The sequence below is a fragment of the Rattus norvegicus genome, chromosome 6 (genome assembly GCF_021556685.1).
Source record: "Rattus norvegicus strain SHRSP/BbbUtx chromosome 6, alternate assembly SHRSP_T2T, whole genome shotgun sequence".
In the NCBI taxonomy this organism is placed as follows: Eukaryota; Metazoa; Chordata; class Mammalia; order Rodentia; family Muridae; genus Rattus; species Rattus norvegicus.
Genome location: NC_141539.1, coordinates 83,185,837 through 83,208,044, shown reverse-complemented (window position 1 = coordinate 83,208,044; position 22,208 = coordinate 83,185,837). Strand labels below are relative to the sequence as shown.

General features: G+C 42.8%; 1 protein-coding gene and 1 non-coding gene across 51 annotated transcripts in view; both read right to left on the bottom strand.

Annotated features, from left to right (window-relative positions):
• The window catches only part of Mia2 (MIA SH3 domain ER export factor 2), a 91,118-nt gene that overhangs the window by 47,143 nt on the left and 21,767 nt on the right, over positions 1–22,208 (bottom strand). For 16 of the 50 annotated variants that reach the window (XR_015621650.1, XR_015621651.1, XR_015621652.1 and 13 more), the window contains 5 exon segments: positions 19,937–20,116; positions 19,721–19,821; positions 5,419–5,550; positions 4,030–4,051; positions 3,846–3,934 (listed from right to left, as the gene is read on the bottom strand). Coding sequence is in view for 45 of the 50 variants with exons in the window: in XM_087551910.1 (XP_087408036.1) it covers positions 3,846–3,934; positions 4,030–4,051; positions 5,419–5,550; positions 19,721–19,821; positions 19,937–20,116 (524 nt within the window). In the remaining 5 variants the exon portion in view is untranslated. 50 annotated transcript variants of the gene reach the window in all.
• On the bottom strand, positions 7,239–7,360 carry Snora26l1 (small nucleolar RNA, H/ACA box 26 like 1). Its single transcript, XR_015623600.1, has one exon. It is a non-coding gene; the product is annotated as a small nucleolar RNA SNORA26 (small nucleolar RNA).

The following is a 22,208-nucleotide window of genomic DNA, read 5'->3' as shown; positions in this document are numbered from 1 at the left end:
AGTAGGTGAGTGCTGAAGTTTCTCTGGGTCATCCTGAGCGTGTGCCGTGCTGTTGCCAGCGCACTGGCTGAGGACGTCACAGTCTTCACCAGCCTTTGCTTGGAAGCTGGTGACACTGAGTGTCTTTAAAGTTTATCTGCCACTTGCTGATAAAGTTTTTCTTCTCTGCAGCAAAGTTTATCCGGTTTACCTATTACATATATATTTATTTGTTTTTGAGACAGCCTTACCAGTATCCCAGGCTGCCCTCGAATTCTCCATCCTGCTTTATCATTCTGAATGCAGACATTATAGGTATATGCTGCCAGTTTTATACATCCTAGATACAGAGTCCTTACTAGATACATGGTAACATATACTCTGGTTGTCTCCTGCCTGCCTGCCTGCCTTTCTTCCTTCCTTTCTTTCTCTTTTGAAACAGTCTCCTATTACAGCCCAAGCTGTCCTTGAACTTGTAGCTAGCTCTCTTTCTGCCCCAGCCTCCTGAGTGCAGGAATTATTGGTGTGAGTCACTATAGGTAGCTATCTCCCTCTCCCTCTCCCTCTCCCTCCCCATCTCCTCTCCCTCTCTCTGCCCCTCTCCCTCTCCTGCCCAATCAATCTCAATCTCTCTCTCTCTCTCTCTCTCTCTCTCTCTCTCTCTCTCTCTCTCTCTCTGTTCTTGTTTGTTTGTTTTTTGGTTTGGGGGGGTTGTTTTTATTTTTTTGAGACAGGGTTTCTTTGTTCCTTTGTGAAAGACAGCCCTCCCATTTACTTTTTCCATTTGGGCTTTGTATTAGCTTGCTCGGACCGGTAAATCTCTTGTGAGCACAAGGCCAGCCTGGTCTACAAAGTGAGTTCCAGGACAGCCAAGGGCTACATAGAAAAATTCTGTTTTGGAGAAATGAAAAGAAGGGAAGGGAAGGGGAAGAAGGGAAGGGAAGGGAAGGGAAGGGAAGGGAAGGGAAGGGAAGGGAAGGGAAGGGAAGGGAAGGGAAGGGAAGGGAAGGGAAGGGAAGGGAAGGGAAGGGAAGGGAAGGGAAGGGAAGGGAAGGGAAGGGAAGGGAAGAAACATCTTGTAGAGACAGAAAGCATGAAAGTGTAAGTAACTATAACTATGTATAAAGTGGGAAAGTTGGGTGAAGAATAACAAAAATTTAGAAATGTTCAAAAGCTGATTGCTATTATGGATATCCAAATCTGTGAATATAACAAAAGTCATTTCACCATGAAGCCCAAGATAATCTGAAACTTGTAATTCTACTATAATCAAATTTGTAATGCTTTCAAAATGCTGGGATTGTGGTCATGTATCACCTCAGCTGACTCCCCTAGAAACTTCACATGGGCGAGCCAACTGTGCTGTAGAAACCGAATCCCAAAGAAGCTGTGGGCTGAAGGAATCCTAAGACTTGGGAGGTGGAGGCAGGAGGACCTAGAAGTCATTACCCTCAGCTACATAAGAGTTTGAGGCCAGTCTGGATTACATGAGACCTTGTCTTAACAAAAATGGGTAGGGAGAGCTATAGAGGTGGGTCAGTGGTTAAGAGCATGTATTACTTGCAGAAGACCTGAGTCTGATTCACGGCAACTACATTATGTAGCTCATAAATTCCTCTAACTCAGACTCCAGGGGTACCTTCTGGACTCTGTATTCACATGTACACACACACACACACACACAATTAGAAATAAATAATTTTTAAAAAAAGATATCTGGGAGTTGGGGATTTAGCTCAGTGGTAGGGCGCTTGCCTAACAAGCGCAAGGCCCTGGGTTCGGTCCTCAGCTCCAAAAAAAAAAAAAAAAAAAAAAAAAAGAAGATATCTGGGAGTAAATCTAAGAAAAAAATCTGTTGCCAGCTTCAAAGATAATATACTTTTAAAAGTGAAGGAGGGGCTGGAGAAATGTCTCATTGGTGGCTGTCTGTGACTCTAGTTCCAAGGGCTCTGATGCCTTCTTCTGGATTCTGGGGCACTACATGCACATATGGCAAAGACACATCCACACAATGTAATAAAGGGAAAGGAAAAGACTACCTCACATATGTTTACTGGGCAGTGGTGAGCACACCTTTACTCTCAGCACTTGGGAGTCAGAGGCAAGTGGATTTCTGAGTTCGAGGCCAGCCTGGTCTACAGAGTGAATTTCAGGACAGCCAGGGCTACAGAGAAACCCCGTCTCATGAAAACAACAACAACAAACTTTAAAAAGCACATACAAAAGAGTGGACTATAGTTCACAGATAAGAATTCAACATTATAAAAATGTTTACTCTGAAACTGGGTATGGTGACACATGTTTATAATCCCAACACTCAAGAGAGATCAGTCATGAATTTGAGGCCAGTGTCATCTACAGAGCTAGTTCAAGACATCCAGGACTACACAAAGAGAGCCCGTCTGTTAAGCCTCAACCCCTCTGAATGCGTGTGTTATTTGGTGACAAAGTCTTCAGATAGTAGCCGGTTAAAGTGAGGCAGTTAAGAAGAGCCTAACCTAATATGACTGGAATCCTAAGAGAACTGAGGACAGAGGGAGACACAGCGAGTGAGCAGGTCTATCCACAGATCAAGGGACAGGCCACAGAAGCAGAGGACACAGAGAGCTGAGGACAGAGGGAGACACAGCGAGTGAGCAGATCTATCCACAGGTTGAGGGACAGGCCACAGAAGCAGAGGACACAGAGAGCTGAGGAAAGAGGGAGACACAGCAAGTGAGCAGGTCTATCCACAGGTCGAGGGACAGGCCACAGAAGCAGCAAAGCCTGCCTACACCTTAACCTTTGACTGCTGTTTGCAGAGCTGTAAGGGAGTTCACTCCAGTTTGTAAAGTGGCATTTGGTCATAGCAGCCCTTGCAAGCTAACACGAATCCCAAATGAAAAAAATAAAGTATGTGATAACAAGCAAGGATAACTTTCCAGTCTTGACAGGCAAAAATCTCTTTATGCAGGAAGCACAAAAGAAAAACAAAAAACAAAGAACCAACAAATTATACTACATTAATTCTAAACCTATTTTCTTAGACACCAAACAAAATAAAAATATAAGTCGAAGATATCTGCATTCCATATATCTAACAAAACTCATATATAATAGATATAAAATGTGGGGCTGGAGAGATAGCTCAGTGGTTAAGAGCTCTTCCAGAGATCCTGAGTTCAATTCCCAGCAACCACATGTTGGCTCACAACCATCTGTAATGGGATCTGATGCCCTCCTCTGGTGTGTCTGAAGACAGCGACAGTGTACTCACATATAATAAATAAATAAATAGATAGATAAATCATTAAAAAAATAGATATAAAATGTTAATTTTTTTGATATTTTGTCTTTTTTTCCTTCCTGGAGTTGAGGACCGAACTAAATTCCCAACCCCAATATAAAATGTTAAAAAGAAAACAAAAACCCTGCTTCTATATGACATAAAGGGAAAAAGAGTGTAAGTGTCTTTAAAAAGGTAGAAATGGGCCAGCAAGACGGCTCGGGAATTAAGGACTTTGCTACCAAAACTGACAATCTGATTTCAATCTGTGGGATCCGGATGAGTGAGAAAAGGAGAGAAGTGACTCTTCCACCATCCTCCACACATGCACAAGCACAGGCACAAACAGACACATACGATAACAACAATGTAATTTTTTAACGGTGAAAGACTTAGAAAGGCAACTTCACAAAGACTATCTAAATGACCGATAAACAAATCGAGGTGCTACTTGGTTGTCAGAGAAGAGGTGGCTAAGTGACAGGGGTGAGGAGCCACAGAACTCGGCTCTGAATTCAGCAGCGCTCTGGAGGAATTAAGTAATCGTGGAGAACCACTAAGCTCCAGACTACCAGCAGTGCTGGCCTCAGACATGCCTTACCTCCTTTTGAACAAAGCTGACTTTTTCAAGTAGTTTGCATTTTTCTTCAATTAGTGCAGAAAGCTCAAGAGCAAGTTTTTTTTCTCTCCCTGAGAAAGAAAAAGAAAATTATTGTGACTAAACTATTTTAGGTTTTTTAATTACATACAACAATGAGCTCTCAAATAGAAAAATAACAACTTACCCACATAAAATCGGCTTCGAATCTGAAACAAATTTTTAACAAAGTATATTAAAACAAATATACGTTCAAGTAAATCTATTTGACTTCTACTCCCAACTTTAAGATAACAACTTCTTATGTCCTTGCCATGAGTGAATTACCCAGAGGCATTCTACTTCCGATAAAAGTGTGAAGACTCACATTTGTGTGTTACCATATGAAGGCTTGGAAGCAGCCTCAGTCTAAAGACGCCTGTTCCTTCACTCAGACCCATCTTTCCCACACACATATCTGTCCCTAACACGAAGTATTTTGAGAGCACTATCATTAAGACTCCTACTTAATAGCCAAAATAAAACAGTCTAAGAAATACCATGGGGCTCTAAAAATGAACCAACTCTAAAAAAAAAAAACCATTGGCCTTTCTTCTTTAAGCCTCAGCTCTTAGTGAAGGAAAGATAAACCCACTGTGACAGACCTAGGGCTAGAGTAAAAGGAAGATTTATACCACCTAGCAAAAACAGGGAAGAGAAAATCAAAAGGACAAGCTATTCTGAGATGTGTGTAAACCGGAAATATAGGAAAGGCAACACGGGGTAGAGGGACTCCTTCTAGAGGGCACTGGAAAACCATGAAGAAATCAGAAATGGAGTCAGAAGCACAAGGACCAACATCTAAAAAGAAGTCTCAGAAAGAAAAGGATATGGTAGGACTCCCTCTTTAAAAAAAAAAAAAGTTATCTATAGGAATAACTGATCAGGGTCTGGGACAGGGGTTCATCTACACAGCGGGGGGGGGGGGGGGGGGGATTAACCATCTCGTTATTAACTGAATGAGTGGCCATGTTTTTTATTCTAAATTGAAAGGTAGTCGTATCTGCTGGCTTTTTATACTGCTAAAAGTAAACACAGACCAAAAGGGGGTGGGTATGAAGAAGAGGAGCAGGGGAAGAGGAGGAAGATGAAGAGAAGGAGAAAGAAGAAACACAAGGAGGAGGAGGAGGAAGGGTGGGGTTTTGGAACTAGTGTATACTATCCCTACAAAGAAAATCCTCTAAGAATCCTTACATATAAAAACATTTCTCTGAATCTCTATTCAGTTTCTAATAACCAGACGTTACCCAGAACACTATGACCTAACTTATTTCCCTGAAATAGCAATGAAGTTTCTCCAATCCATTGTTTAGTCTAAACACAGAGTGAGGGATTACGAGCCCTTGTTCCTCTTGTAGAGGACCAGGGGTTCAACTCCCAACACCCATAGTAGTCACAACCCTCTGTAATTGTAGTTCCAGGGGACCCAATGCCCTCTTCTCACCTCCGTGTGTACCAGGCACACATAAAATAAACCTTAAAACAAAAAGCTTTAAACCCAGAATGAACATTCTCCTAGCATGCAGTAGGTACTTACTGATCGGAAGCCTCTCCACAGAAACAGGACAATTGCAAGCAGTCCAACGGTAAGCACACATATCGCCAATTCCAATGAAAAACCATTGGGATTGAAGTCTGCTCTCATATCTTCAGGCAATGCTGCCACAACCTTCAAGGAAAGGGAAGACAAGCGTATAAACACACACCTTCCACATCACTGCTACAAAGACAGGTACAAGTGGCTTAAGCCGACGCCATGAATGTGAAACATGCTGCCATACAGAATCAAGCATTTCTGCCTCTGACGGCTTTCTTCTGGCAACTTACAATTGCTCTCACGGGGTGAAGAGCAACAGTGTGGTGAAACACAATAGTTTTCACACCATTGAGGAACTATAAAGCGATTGTCAGAGCTTCACTCAGGAAGGAACAAGGATAGGGAGAGGGCCAAGAAAAGATTATCAGTGACCTGGGCTGGTAGTGTCCCTGACTACAAACTCAGATTTTATCTATATGCATTGGGGTAAAAGTAGCTTTCATTTGCTTGATATTACTGCCTCAGTCTGCAACCCTAGACCTAGTCCTGGAAGCTTCTAGCCTCCATACAATCTTATCCAGGCCTAGAATGTTTTCAGCCTCTGAGACTTGGCTGCTGAATAAGCTCACCCATTCCTAGTTCTTTCTGATCTCTGGTTTTCTGGTTCAACTCAGCTATTCTGGCTCCAAATTCCTCCCCAAGCTGACTGATTCAATCTGACTTCTCTCTCAGCCTCCAACTGAATTGCTCTGCTTGGCCTCAAACTAACTTTAGCAATACGCTCTAATCTTCTGGATCCTTCGTTCTCTGGCTTGTTCTGCCCTCCCGGGTATCTAGTTTGTTCTCTCTCTACAACCTGTCACTGTACAACTGTCCTGTAAAACTGCCTTCTTCACCTTTTTTTTTCCCTCTCTGAACTGCTTTCTCTTAAGTAGCTTCCATTTTCTCTCTCTTCTTGTGGGAGTTGGGCATATGCCATTCTGTCAAATCTTTCTCTGGTTCTTCACTTTGTCTGCCACTTAATTAGACATCACTTTCAAACATGAGTGTTTCCTTCTATAAACTAACTTTACTTTCATTGTTTAGGATTAAAGACGTACACTAAGAGCATGTCTATATTCCAGTCAGAGATTAAAGGGATGTGCTAAGGCTGAGCTGAACCACAACTAGAAACAGATTTTTTTCAGTGAATAAAAAAAAATATCCTGCAACACATTGAGTTTGACAAAAAAAAAAAAAAAAAAAAAAAAAAAAAACACAAAAAAAAACTTCCTTACAGGGGAGATACACAGATGTGGGAGTAGGGGAAATAGTTATAAAACAACTGATAGAGCTTTGAATTTGAGATATGAATCCTTCTCTCCTATCTCTCCTTACCTTGAATTAATGTAGTTTGATCACAAGGACAGATATTCAAAGCCCAAGACAATACAAGCCAAGCCTCACTACATTCCTTCTGAAAGGCTCTTCCACACCATGTATGGTTCTTTGAAAAAGAACCCATAGAACGACCAGGCTTGATTCTTTTCAGGCACCAGCACAGAACCAGCTAGAACTTCACAGCAATCTTCCCCTCGGGGGACTCTCTCTCTCTCTCTCTCTCTCTCTCTCTCTCTCTCTCTCTCTCTCTCTCACACACACACACACACACACACACACACACACACACACACAAACCCTCTAACGGTTACTCTCTTCAAAATCTATCTTTAGCTATTGTGTCTACAGACTCCTAGGTTGCTATTTAGTTTATTAACATAATATTAGAAAAGCATGGAATATTGTTTTTTTAATACTTATATCTTCATTCTTCTTTCTTCAACTGTGACTCCAGACAGGATCCAAAGAGGAGGAGTGGAGCCTCTTCTCTGGGTTTTATGGAGAGTTCCTTTACCCTTCTGTGTTAGCCTCTTAAGGTACAGTACCAACCTTAAAAGGGCACAGGAAAGGGTGAAAAACCTTTCATCCTACTTCTGCCTCTCTCCTTCACTTCAGACACCAATACACAGAAACATGGTCTCATGACCCCATGCAATGGTAAGGAGCATCTGTCTCCAGGATCACAAGGTAAGACACTCAGGAAAAGGCAACCCCTGCCATCATCCCTCCCAACAAAGACTACAATTCTGTAACCAAGACCGATTCATGAGGCTTCTCCTGAAACACTCTTCCACACCATGCAGCTGAAGGCTTGCAGCTGATTGCCTATTTCACCTCGCCCTGGGTCACCTCCAAACTCTTCCTCCCTCAGTGACCACAGATACCAACTGGTCATAAACCAGTGCAGAGACTTCTGTGACTTTAAGACAAAACCTGTTACTAAGAACAGAGAACAACATCCTGTGATGACAAAAGCTATCTCAGTCTTAAGAAAAAGGTTATACTTTACCCAACAGAAGAACCACAAAATGAAGTAAAGGAAAAAACAGACAATTCACCAATAGTCGTAGAGATTTCAAGATCTCACTTTCAATGAGTCAGCATAAAAAGACTTGGAACAACACTATAGCCAACCAGACCTTACATGCTAACAAAACACACCCAACAACCAGACCTTACATGCTAACCAGACCTTACATGCTAACAAAACACACCCAACAACCAGACCTTACATGCTAACCAGACCTTACATGCTAACAAAATACACACAACAACCAGACCTTACATACTAACCAGACCTTACATGCTAACAAAACACACACAACAACCAGACCTTACATGCTAACCAGACCTTACATGCTAACAAAATACACACAACAACCAGACCTTACATGCTAACAAAATACACTTAAGAGCAGAGAACACATTCTCAACTGCACACACAAGAGTCTTCAGAACAAATCCATACATCAAGCTAAAATAAACCTCAATATACTTTTTAAAACATAAAAGCTTGCAGCCCAGCCCAGAGAGGTGAGCGAGCAGTTAAGTACATTTACAGAGGACCAGAGTTCATGATGTTCCACTATCCCTATCAGGCAGTTCCTAACCGCCTGCCTTTAACTCCGGCTCTAGGGGATCTGATGTCCTCCCTCTTCTGGCCTCCTCAGACACCTGAACTGACATGCACATACACACAGAGACACATACACATATATATACATACATACATACATACATACATACATACATACATACATACATACATACACACACATAATTTAAAGTTTAAAATTAATTAAACAATTCAAATCTTGAAAAGTGTGTAATCTCTGATTACAATAAATTGAAATTAGCCATCAAAAACAGAAGGAGGGGCTGGTGAGCGGGCTCGGCAGTTAAAAGCATTGATTTGTCGTTCCTGTAGGCGGAACAAGTTTTGGTTCCTAGCATTCATATGGTGGTTCGCCACTATCCACAACTCCAATCCAGGATCCCTCTTCTGGCCTCCACCAGACCAGATACATAAGATACACGGTGTACAGACATGCATGCAAGTAAAATACTCAATACACATAAAATAGATCATTTTTACATTTTTTAAAGAAATCTGAAAGTTTTACAAATGTGGAAATTAATAATATACTACTAGATGGCCACAAATCAATGAAAAGCCACATTAGCACCACAGCCCATATGGTGAAGTCAGAGGACAACCTCAGGTTTTTGGTTCAGACCTACTTTGTTTGAGACTAGCTTCCTATGGTCCACTATCACATAGGCCAGGCTAGCTAGCCCAGAAACTTCTAAAGAGGCTCCAGCTCGCCCCCCCATAAACCAGTGGGATCAGCTAGGGTTAGAAATGTCTCTGCTGGGTCCAACATCTAATGTGGGTTTGGGGATCTACACTCAGGCCAGCAAGCTTGTGCTGTAGATGTCTTTACCTACTGAAGCATGCCTCCAGTCCAACTAGGGAAATCACAAAGTATTTCCAGGAGCCGTAGGGATGGTTCAGCAGTTAAGAATGCTGATTGTTCTTCCAGAGGACCCACGTTCAATTTCCAGCACCCACATGGTCCATAACTCAAGTCCCACGATATCTGACGCCTGGCATCTCTGGCAAACTGCTACGTAGTCATGTATGCAGGAGCAAACCATCCATACATGTAAAATAGTACTTTTTAAAATAAAAATAAAAGGCTTTCAGATTAAATTGAAAAAAAAAGTAGTATAACAAAACTTATAGTTTGCAGCTAATGCAGGGCATAATGGGAAAATTTATAATTGTGAAACATTTTTAAAAAGTTATTGGGCCAAGAAGATGATTCGCCCACCTAACAGGTGGTGTCGATAGAAAATTCACAGCTAGCACCACACTAAAGATAAGAGAAGAACTGTTCCCCAAAACCAGGAACAAAGATATCAACATAGCCCACTGAGCCCACAAAAAAGTGTGCAAACTCTGACATCTGCGTTCTCTCATGTCCCTCATGACCAACCTTATCAAAGCCAAATACTGGTAACTGTTCCCTGCGTGTGTGTTATACGTTTACATAGTGTGTGAACGCGCACTCGAACATGCAAAAAAGCCAGACGTTGACGTGGAAATGTCTTCCTTCATCTCACTCACTGAACCTAGAGCTCTCCCATTCTTTGCTGGTGACCCAGGAGCCCCTGGGATTGCCCTGCACACCTCCACCCAGTGCTAGGGTTAGAGGTCCCTGCAAGCCACCATTTAGTGTGTATGAGGACTCCAACGCCAGGTAACGCTTGCACAGCAAGCACTTGACCCACTGAGCGATCTCCCTGTGTGCTAATTGTTGAGTTCAGTGAAGGGAGATGTGTATGATTTGAAAGTATCTCTCATCTACAATATGATTCTCTTCCCATAAACCTCATCTCAGTAACTGACTCAGCCAGAAACTTAGGAGTATTCTAGGTTCTCCTCACAACCCACCCCTCTCCACATCCAATCAAGAAAGTTATACGCATTTCAGCGCTCCCTAGTTCCTCATTTAAACTAGTTCAAACTTCTGTTTCTTACTGTGGTCATTTCTCCTTCCTGTTTTGAGTTTTGTTCCCTGACATATGGGCTACATACATACTACTACCAGGAAAATCTATAGTAGCTGAAACACTGAAAAGCCTTCACGAGCTTTCCTGCACCACACAAACGTCCTCGAGAACCACTGTCCACACAGGCATCATTTCACATCACATCCTTGGCTCACTTTATACTCTGAGCAGCAGAGAGCCTGTATACACCGGTTTAGTTTTTTGCTCGGCCTGTTAAGACTTTCCCAACCTCCTAGGAATATACAATCTCTGTCTCCTTGCTTTGCATGTGTGCTTCTATAAGCTATCGGTTTCTACGACGGACTAATCTTGTGTCTTCTTTCCATTGAAAGACAACAGGATGCCAGTGGCAAAACCCTTAGTTCATTTAGGACCTCCACAGAACTTTTTCATTCACGGGCGTGTGCACTCACTACACTACAGTTGGATAAATAAATGAAACACGGACATGGCAACACTACTTTAAATTCACAGAAGAACATAACCCGAACGTGTTAATCAGAACAACCGCAATATTTAAATGGTCTTTTAAAAAACACCAGTTTTCAAAAACTGGGGTGTGTGTGTGTGTGTGTGTGTGTGTGTGTGTGTGTCTGCGCGCGAGCGCGCGCGCAAAGGGGGGTGTCCCGAAACCTAACAACAACAAAACACCTACAAACACTAAAGGAGAAAATCCTCCGCCACCTGATTACAAAATGAAACAGAAAAAAAAAACATACTTTGGATCCTGAACGTTCACTAACTGTAGAGTTTACAAGAACACCTTTTACATGAACAATGCAAAAAGGAGGAAGGACGCTATGGTTAAAGCATTTTAGAAGGGCATTCTTTACTGGGGAAAAATAATGTAGAATTAAAATCTCGTTCTGGCCCCAGCTCAGGCGATCGCTTAAGACAAGAAGTTTCATCACCAAGAAACTCCAGTTTCCGGCAGTCAGAAAAACCACGTGTAACTGATCCCTGTTCAAAATAAATGATGTTCAGGCAAATTGACTCCGGGGTCGGGAACAAAACCGGCTCCTTTGGGACGTCCACATTGCCTTCCCGATCCCCGGGCCTCTTTCCCCGAGGCAAGCAGTGGCTGAGAACAGGCCGGGCGGGTGCGCTTGAGCTCCGGCTTCCTTGCCGCAGCCGCCCGGCCCCGCCAGGCCCGCTGCTCCCGAGCCCAGGACTCACCCTGCGCAGCTGCTCCAGAACCTGCCGCGCGCAACCCGCCGCCGCCCCGGGCCCCGCCATCTCCGCGCCCACGGGCGGAGGCCTTGCAGCCGGCCCGCCGGCCAGCAGCAAGCCCGGCGCGATCAGCGCGGGTCTGGGATCGCGAATGCACTGGCGGCCGGCGCACACCATTGCGGCCCTGAGGGGGGAGCCCGCGTCGCACCCCCGGCCTTGGTCTCGCCGGCGCGGCGGAGACGCCCCCTCTACTGCACGAGCTCGACAGCCACGTCCTCGCTCAAGCTTAAAGGGCCCGTGCGCCGCTCCCCAGTCTTCAACCTCGTAGCACGAGGAATCCGAGCGTGGGGCAGCAGCCTTCCACCCCGAGGTCCGCGTTGCAGTCCCGGAGTGAAAAAAGTTCCGCCTCCCTCACCCTAGCTCCCAGCCTGCCCACGTCCCCTCCGCTAGAGCCTGAGCCCCACACCGTCGTACCCCTGGAGACTCCTCCGTCACAGAGACGCCGGCCTCCGCCATAATTCAGGCTAGAAAAACGGCCCGTGACGCGTGAGCCGGTGCGACCTGCTTTGTGAGTCCGCACTTCGGACTCTGGACACGAAGGCGTTCGGGTCAACTGTGTGGTCTGATCAGAGTTTAACCTCTCCTGGGCAAGCACACGTCGGTCCTCGGGCCAGCGTGCGGGTTCGCTCGCTCACCGTGTCCTCCTGATGGGCGCTGGCTAGGCGCCCCAGTCTTAAGACTGCATTAGCCCTAGGTACTCCCGGGAGTGCCACCAGATCAAGCCCGTGTGGACTCCTGCCGGACACGAGGAGTTCTCAGAAAAGAACTAAATGTAGCAACTTGCCCTCTAAATTTAGGGCCCTATTTTTAGAGCCATTGCGCGAAGTACTGGGAGAGACGATTTTAAACGTAAGGTTTAAAAGATAACCTGTCTCTAAAGTATTCCTTCTTTACCTACACCATCATTCTTATCCAAACTAACGCAAGTCGCCAGAGAAGAAACTAAAAAAGCTGCAGCCTCCCCAGAGAACTTGATAAAATCCTAAACCTTTGTAAATTTCCCTTAGAGTAAACACATCACTTTTCATGCCACAAGTACTCACACACAAAATCAGAAACAGCCACGGTGCAGCCTGTGATTTCTAAGACCAAACGGAGGCCTACTTTGTCGATACTCAAAACTCTTCTTTGCCACATCACCCTAGGGAGTTTCAGAAACTGCTACTATGAGGAGATAGCAGGAGTTGCTCAACACTCCCGTTTGAAGGTAGTACCCAACTTTTGTACATGTTGGACTGTGCTGAAATCAGCTTAAATGAATACTAAAGTCAGAAAAGCGTGCTTAAAACTTTTAAAAATTTCAGAGATGTTTAAGGTTCAGTTAGGATACTACCTTACTCAAATAAAAATTTTACAGTGAGTCTTGGCATATTTAACACACCAGAATCTTATCGGGCTTTTAGGATTTGTAAACGGAAAAGAGAAAAACTTGCTTTGCTCAGCCTATCTGTGCCCCCTTTCCAAAAGTCTGCAGGAGTTATCCCAAATGCTAAAAGCATAAATGAGACAAGTGAAGTTCTAAAAAGAAGAAAAAGCCGAAGCATACCTATAGCGAAGATTCCTCCATAACCAAAGAGTAAACTTGACAATCGCTGCAAATTCCCACATCTAACTTTTGAGTGCATTAGAGCAGTGTAGATACTCACCTCGTCACCCAGACCTTCCAATTCCATTTCTTAGGAAGTTCATGTTAACATACTAGAACATGTAAATACACCCCTCCTGAATACTTCATCTCCTTGAGAAAGAGTCCAGATTTAATACCTTCTGCACTCCTGTTTCCACACACTGTGTGATCCTGTTTTGACACTGTGGGTAGAGGGGTACTGTAGGTGGAGCTGCGACTACCAACCCGTAATCCAATTTCATGGACCTCGTAACTTGTTAAATATGTGTGCACACATGCCTGCACGTGTGTATTTTCTTAAATATTATACATATCACCCATTAAAATCCACAATTGGAAAGTAAAATCCAAAGATTGTAACTGCTGAAACACTATTTTATTCTAGTCTATTCATATAGAATTCATAATTTCTATCAAGGGAACAATTTTCAGAATGTTTTCCATAAGTAAACAGGAGATTTTATTATAAAGGACCTGCTTTCAAGGAAATGGACAGTGAATGTTATTAGTGTTCATAACAACTATGAGGAAACATCCAGGGACACTAGGCACTTGCTAACCAGAAAACCTAGAGCACTGCCTAGAAACTGCTCTCCCTTATGAAGGCCCTATGTCAAAGCTGTAAGGACTAGCTCCTCCCACTGGTGTTACACACATAAGCACTCCTCTCTGGGAAAGAAACCAACACTGTGGGGCCACATTGCTAGTCTCTGAATCTATGATGTCAGAGTTGTTCTCAGAATATACCGAATCAGGAGCTACCTGTTCAACAGGAGCTGGGCAGTTTCCCTGCTTATTACAAATGAAGCATTCAGGGGAGGAATAGATGCATGTTAGAACTTCAAGAGGAAGTTCCTTAGCTATAAGATAAAGTTGCTAAGAAGTTGTATGTACTTCTATTTCTCAAGTGATACAAGAAAGGTACGTCTACACATAATCTACCTGAAATACTCATTGCCTGAAACAATCACCTCAAACAATTAGGGAAGAAGAAAAGGAACCCCTTCCATTCAAAATTAGCTGGAAAATTGCTCCAATTTTTTTGTTTACTGAGGCCGTTCAGACCTGTGCTATATGTGCGTCAAAGCTGTGCCCAGATTGCTAGATTTCAGGTGTGTTAGAAACTCTTCAGAATGTCTAATCCCAATGACAGCCTGAGGGAAGGCAAGCTGTTGGAATCACAGAAAGTTGAACAGTACAAGTCTACATTCCTCTGCTTATCAGGTTGAGCTCAGGTTTATCATACTAGAGCTGTGTAGACTGCAATCTTTCAGTGTTCAAGAGAATCCAGAATTTTTAAATGAACTCACATTTTAGATATTGAAAGTTGACCTGAGGTGAAGAGAGGGAGGGGGGAGAGAGAGAGAGAGAGAGAGAGAGAGAGAGAATCTGTGTGTCTGTGTGTGTCTGTGCGTGTACTGTTTCTTGTCACCTGTTTTCAGTGCTGGGGAATTAAACCCATGGCCTTCTGTGACCCAAGCAAGTTTTCTCCTCCACTGAGCTACAACACCAGCCCAACAATAGCTTTTGAGATGTTTGTTTGTTTTTCAAGACAGGGTTTCCCTATGTAGTCCTGACTGTCCTGGAACTTGTTCTGTAGACCAGGATGGCCTCAGACTCAGAGGGACCTGCCTGCCTCGGTCTCCTGAGTGCTGGGGTTATAGTTGTGTGTCACTGCCACCCAGGCAAAGGTATTTCAACAGAGTACTCTAGTAAGTAAGTAGATTGAAGGCTTCATTCTGACTATTTAGTGATCATCATTAGCACTAATTTTTCTCCTAACCTGCTGACATTTGTAATCATCTTCAAGACTGAGTCATACCAAAAAAAATAATAATAATAATGATTTTTCTGGACCTTTTTATTTTATAATATCTACCTTCTGGAACCTAACAAAGAAAACTAAATGAGAAGGGGCTTCTTAAAGAAACTTGATGTAAGAAATACTTAAGTTAATAAAAAAAAAAGTAATTAAAAAAAACCTTAAAAAAAAAAAAAAAAAGAAACTTGATGAAGTCAGGCATGGTGGCTCATGCCTGTAATAACAGCATTGGAGAAGGAGGCAGGAGGATCTGACATAGCCACAGGTTTGAGAACAGCCTGAGCTACATAGAGCACTCCAGACTGGACTGAGACCCTGCCTCAACAAAGAAAGGAAGGAAGGAAAAAAGAAACGAAGGGAGGGAGAGAGGGAAGAGGGAGGGAGGAAGGATGGAGGAAGGGAAGGGAGGGAGGAAGGAAGGAAGGAAGGAAGGAAGGAAAGAAGGAAGGAAGGAAAGGTAGGTTCTAGGCGGTGGTAGCACATGGCTTTAATCCTAGTACTCAGAAGGGAAAGGCAGGTAATTCTGAGTTTGAGGCCAGTTTGGTCTACAGATCAAGTGGACAAGCAGGACTATGCAGAGAAACCTTGCCTCAAAAAACAAAAGATAAAACAAAACAAATATGAAAGAAAGAAAGAAAAAAGAAGGACACAGACAGACAGAGAAAAAGGAAGAAAGGAAAAATATTAGGTAGTTTCCATAAAGTTGTACAGTTAGTGGTATTACCATACACTTAGCTAGCTACACACATTGTTACTATCTCACTTTTCTTTTTAATTCTTGCTGTAACAAATCAGTTACTAAATCCAATAAACTGTATCTGTAATCCAATGAATGTATCTACAAGATCTATTCAAATGGTCCCTCCACTCATTTCAACCAACACCAACACCACATGTTGGTCCAGAGGTTTAAAAGTGTGCCTACTGGACCATGTACAGCTCATACACTGTTTTGTCAGACCGCTACAGCATTGTTTGTTTTAGGTAGAGTCCCACTTTGTAGCCGTGGCTAGCCTAGAACTCTGTAATTCACAGAACTCACAGAGATCCTCTTGCTTCTGCCTCCTAAGTGCTGTGATCAAGCGGGCATTAATTTTAAGATGAATGTTTGTCAGCACTGGGAAAAAAAATGAGGCAAAGGCCAGGCATGATAGCACATATCGTTAATCCCAGTACTGGAGAGGCAGGGACGAGTGGATTTCTAGGAGTTCCAGGTCAACCTCATCTACAGAGCGAGTTCTAGGACAGCCAGAGATATGTAAAGAGACCTTGTCTCAAAATAGCAAAAACTGAGAACAAAGTTAAACATTATAATGAAACTCTTCTTAATATGATTCTCATGTACCTATGACATCTTCCCTATTCCATCAAGATGAATCACCTATGTATAGTTCTCAAAGAAAGTCGTGTTCCCTTCCACTTCCTAAGTGTTAAAAAATGTTATTTCCACTACAATATGTCCACCTTTTCTTGCTCTTGCTAACTCTACTTTTCTTTCAGTATTAGGTCAAATATGCTCCCCTCTAGGGCACTTCCTAGCTTCCTTTTCCCACACTTTCTTCCTACCACACTACCTAAGCCACCTCCTGGGCAGACCCCGGGATAGCACCGTCTGACCATTATATTCCAGGATTACAATTACTCTTTCTCCTACCTACATTTTCCAACGAACTCCCAGAAAGCAACCTATAAAATAAATGAGCAGATAAAATGCCTCCTCTGTTAACTCGGAGGAAACAGTAAAGAAGTTTGCAAAAGATTTCTTATTGTGCTAAATAGGGTCTTGTTGGAAGGCTATATCTCATTTAGTAATCCGTTTCTGTTGTTGTTTTGGTTTGGTTTTTGCTTCGTTTCTGTGGACTGTTGTCTATATGCAGGTGAAGGGCAAGCACAACATAAGGCTAAAAGCCTGTGATGGGGGAGTGGATAGAGAACACGGGCTGAGAGTTTTAGAGACGGGACAGATAGGGCCACATGGACAGAGAAGGAAGACAGATGGAGGAAGAGAAGGACGAACCAGGACCCCGTGGCCTTAAATAGTAGCTAGAATTATCATAGAAGGGATGGATTAATATAGGACAATTTGTCCACTCTAGGCGGGCAGCTTATATCAATATCAATTGGCTCTGAGTTCATTGTGTGGGCATTTCGAGTGTTGAGAATTTGCTGCTATGAATCTGACTGATAAAGTACAAGCCTCTAGAGTTTTGATTTTACTGGGTTATGGGGATTTGTGACAGCTAGCCACAGGGGGCAGATGACTAGGAATGAGAGCAGGATCCACCACAACAAGAGAACACAAGTTGGGTGACCATGGAGACCTTGAGGATGGGGAAACCGAGTTACTAGAGAATAGTGCTATCGTATGTTCTTTTTTTACAGTTCATGCAACATGTTACGTTTTTGTTTTTTTGAGACAGGGTTTCTCTGTGTAGCCCTGGTGGTCCTGGAACTCAAGCTATAGACCAGGCTAGCCTCAAACCCACAAAGAACTGCCTGCCTCTGCCTCCCAAGTGTTGGGATTAAAGGTATGTGCCACAAGGCTAACATTTTTAAAGACATATTTATTTTTATTTTATGTGAGAGTTTTGCCTGCAAATATGTGTGTGCCTGGTGCCGGCACCAGAAGGGGGTACTGGATCCTCTGCAACTGGATTTGCAGTTGATTGTTGCTAAGGCCTAGCTGAAGTGTTAACTGTTAACTGTCTCGCCTCCCATCTTATGCTGTTACTAATGTCATAAGGAAACTCTCATATGCTGTTATTACTGTTACTTCTTCACTTCCAAGTTGATTGCATATTCTGTTGTATTCCGTGCCCCTGAACTTCACATCAGAAGTCAGTTAGAACTGCTTAGTATAGTTAACCACAATAAGCTTGAAACGGAACCACCCAGCCAGCAGCACTTCCTGCGCCTGTGAATAAGCTTTCAAGGTGTATGCTTTTATAAGCTGCTCCTGAGATGGATCCCAATAAGAGAGACACCTGCACCAATATAAGAAACTATTTGGGACAAGACTTCCATTTTGAGTAGGGGGTGAGTAAAGTTTAACTTCCCAAGACCTCCCTGGGAACAGACATCCTTCTTGGCAGAAAAAGACATGTGCGTGGGTAACTGACACTCTGGTTGATGAGTTAAGACATGGATGTTAGACAAGGCAAGTCCCCTGTCACAGTTGAATACCCCAACCAATGGGAGCAGGATATCTGTTCAACAAAGACGTGCTCCTAAGGAAATCCCCATCACTGAATAATGATTAGAGGGATAACTTGGCACAGACGTTTGTGGATTTTAGGTTTAAAAGTCCTGTAGGCGCTTGCCTAGCAAACACAAGGCCCTGAGTTCGGTCCCCAGCTCCGAAAAAAAAAAAAAAAAAAAAAAAGTCCTGTAGGATCTTAAGGTCATGGTTCAGCTCCTGAGTTGGACCTATGGCCCTGATCCATCAGTTCTGGGGTGTGTACTCAATAAACTATACGTCTCTGACTGAGATCAATGTTCTGATGGTTTGTGAAGGGACTCTTAAGCCCCAACAATTGAAACTTGACTGTGGGTGCCTGGAACTGAACCCAGGTCCCCTGAAAGAACAGCAAGTGCTTTTAACCACTGAGCCATCTCTTTAATGCCCCCTCTCTTTTCTGAGATGGAGTTTCAGTGTATAACACCAGTAACTCCACCTCACCATCCTCTTGCCTCTACTTCTCAAATGCTGGTATTGCAGGAATACAACCCCACATCTAGCTGATAATAGCATTAGCCACAAATGAGAAATGTGAGTAGAATTCAGAATTTTTGCTATAGTAAATTTAATTATTACAATACTAGTTGGTTTTGTATTCTTTTTTTTTTTTTTTTGGTTCTTTTTTTCGGAGCTGGGGATCGAACCCAGGGCCTTGCGCTTCCTAGGCAAGCGCTCTACCACTGAGCTAAATCCCCAACCCCTTGGTTTTGTATTCTTATTATACCACTTCATTTGGTACTAACAATTTACTCAAGACTCTCTAAGTCATACTGTTTCTAATTAACTCATTTAGTATAATTTCCCCAAAAGAACAGAAAACTATTATTCAAGATTAAAAAAAAAGATTAAAAAAAAATCCTGGTTGGGGTGTTGGGGATAGCACATGTCTTTAATTCCAGCATTCGAGGAGCAGAGGCAGGCAGCTCTCTGAGTTGGAGGCCAGAGTGGTCTGCAGAGTGAGTTTCCAGACAGCCAGGGCTACACAGAAACCCTGTGTCAGAAAGCAGAACAAACGAACCAACAACAACAACAAAATCCTAACAACATCCACTTTATCAGAGAACTCAGACATAAGACTTCATGGAAAGTGAGGAACTGAGAGGTTTATATAAGCAAGAGACACTCTAAGTCATTTCTATATTAGGTAAAATTATTGCAACAGATTTAAAAATCCATGGTGTGCTTTGAGATGGCTCATCTGTTAAAGGTGCTTGCTGCCAAGCCTAGCGGATTGGACCCCCAACACCCACATGGTGGGAGGAGAGAACAGACTCCAGCAAAGTCTCTTCTCACCTCACATTTGTATCACGGCACATGTGCGCGCGCGCGCGGACACACACACATACACACACACACAGAGACGCACGAAAGGAGACAAACAGGCAACAAGCACTAAAGAATGTAAATGAAAATTTAAAATCCAACTTACACTTTCTAAAAGAATTTCAATTGGTGAAAAAGCAGATCTCATGAAACCGTAGACATCGATGTGTAACAAATACTTCAGAAGCTGAAACTCTGCAGCACGCTCTGTTGTTTTAGAAATAAAACATATTACCACTTGATATAAAATCTGTTAAGTTAATTTATTCTTCACTTGATGACTTGAAACAAAAAAAAAAAAAAAACCAAAACCATTTCTTACCATTTGGAGAAACCAGCTGAGTCTCGAGCAAGGCACCTTCCAGAGACTCTGTTTGTGCCACAGAGAGCTCTTCAGGGTCCACCCATGATTTTGAATCTTCCTCATTCCTTTCAGAAGATGAGGATTTAAAATTTATTCCTTCGTGGACTCCCGTGGGTGACTCTGTTTCAGAGGCCACATCTACAAATACATAAAGAAAAATGTCTTTTCTAACATACTTACTTTGTCATCAGTTCCTTTTATTTTCTGAAGTTATTGTACGTCACTTCATTTGAGAAAAGGCACAAAACCTTAACTGTGACCCAGACAAGTTCCCATAGTAGTATGACAAATGACCGCAAGCTTTTGTCTTAAGTTACAGAATTCATTCTGTTAGACTTTTGGAAGTCAAAATCTTTTTTTAAAAGAAGGTGGTGGCGGCCACGCCTTTAATCCCCAGCACTCAGGAGATAGAGGTAGGCAGTTCTCTGAGTTCAAGGCCAGCCTGGACTACAGAGCAAGTTCCAGGACAGCCATAGCTACACAGAGAAATTCCGTCTCAAAACTAAACAAGCAAACCAAAACCTTTCCAGTAGGACAAACCCCAAACCACAGGTCTTCCCTCTGCCCTTGACCCAGTCCAGAACAGTGAGAAGTCAAATCTTAAAGCGATATTTGCTGAACTGTGTGCCTTCTGGAAACTTGGAGGAAAATTCAAATGCTGGCCTTCTGTAGCTTCCGGAAGCCTCCCACGTTCCTGGCTTTGTAGAGCCATTCTCCATTCACTAGCAGTGGCACAGCCTGTCACCTCTTATTTGAACTCTCCTGCTCTCTTCTCATGAGAAACCCTGAGGCTATATTGTAACCAAAGAACAGCTTCTGAATCCTTCCTGCTTGTGAAATAACATGCTCACAGGTTGGAGGTTAAGACAGGCTTGGAGGGGCCCCAGATGACCCCAGAGTGCTTGATACCTTGGCCAAGGAACACACACACACACACACACACACATACACACACACACACACACACACACACACACACACACACACACACACACCAAAAACAAAAACAAACCTGTACTCATTTAAGCAAGCATGCATATATATATATATATATGAAAAGATTCCAAACATGGTGACACAGGTCTGTAATCCCAACATTTTATAAACAGAGACAAGAGAGTCACAAATGCAACATCAGCCCAGTCTTAAAAAAAATAAAACTAGGAACAAATGCAACACCAACTTTCTTCTACTGTATAAGCTCATGACTAAGAATAATAAAAAGGTCCGGTTAAGATTTCGTTCCTGAGGATGACAAAATGACTCATCAGGTAAAGGTGAGTGCTGCCAAACATGGCAAGCAGAATTCAATCCCCAAGACCCACATGGTGGAGGAGGAGAACCAGCTCCTGCAACTTGTCTTCTGATTGTCGCACATACACCATGAAACTTGCATACAAATGCATACAGAGACATACACACATGTAAATAAAAATAAGTATTTTAAAAATGATAAATAAATAAATCACTCACTCATTCATTCATTCATTCCTGGGGTTGGATAGATGGTTCAGTGGTTAAGAGCACTTGACTTGCTACCTTGCAGGGGACACAGTTTCAATTCCCACCCACGGCTTTACAGCCACCTGTAACTGGAATCCAGGGGATCCAGTCTCAGTTTCTGGTGGTACACAAGTACATATACAGGTAAAAGGCTCACATTAATAAAATAATAAAGTTAACTTTTTAAACAAGATTTCAGCTAGGTGTGGTGGCACATGCCTCTGTTCCCACACTCCGGAGGCAGAAGCAGGCAGATCTCTGAGTTTGAGGCCACCCCGTGTGTACAGAGTGAATTCCAAGAGAGCTAGGACTACACAGAGAAACTCTGTCTGGAAAAAAATGAAAAAGCTTTTTTTTTCTGTTTGAAACATTTATCCAAAAAGATACAATATGTAGATATCACTCCATGAAACAGACTTTGCTTATTTTATCTGTTAGAGAACCAGACAATCAGAATGACAACAGTTATTTACAGTATCTGGAGGATGCTTAATATTGGTTGCTAATCCTAATGAATAAACAGAGCAGATAGTTACAGCAAGAAAAGTCATACTAGAGCTTACAGTGATTGATTTCCAAGTTCCAAACCTGATGGAACTGGATCTCACTGGACCGTGTGTATGTAATAATATAAACCATTAAATATAAAAGACCAAGGCTCCAAGGAATAAACACGAAAAGGATTGGCAGAGTTAAAGCCACAACATTTTGTAGTTCTGTGTTGGCT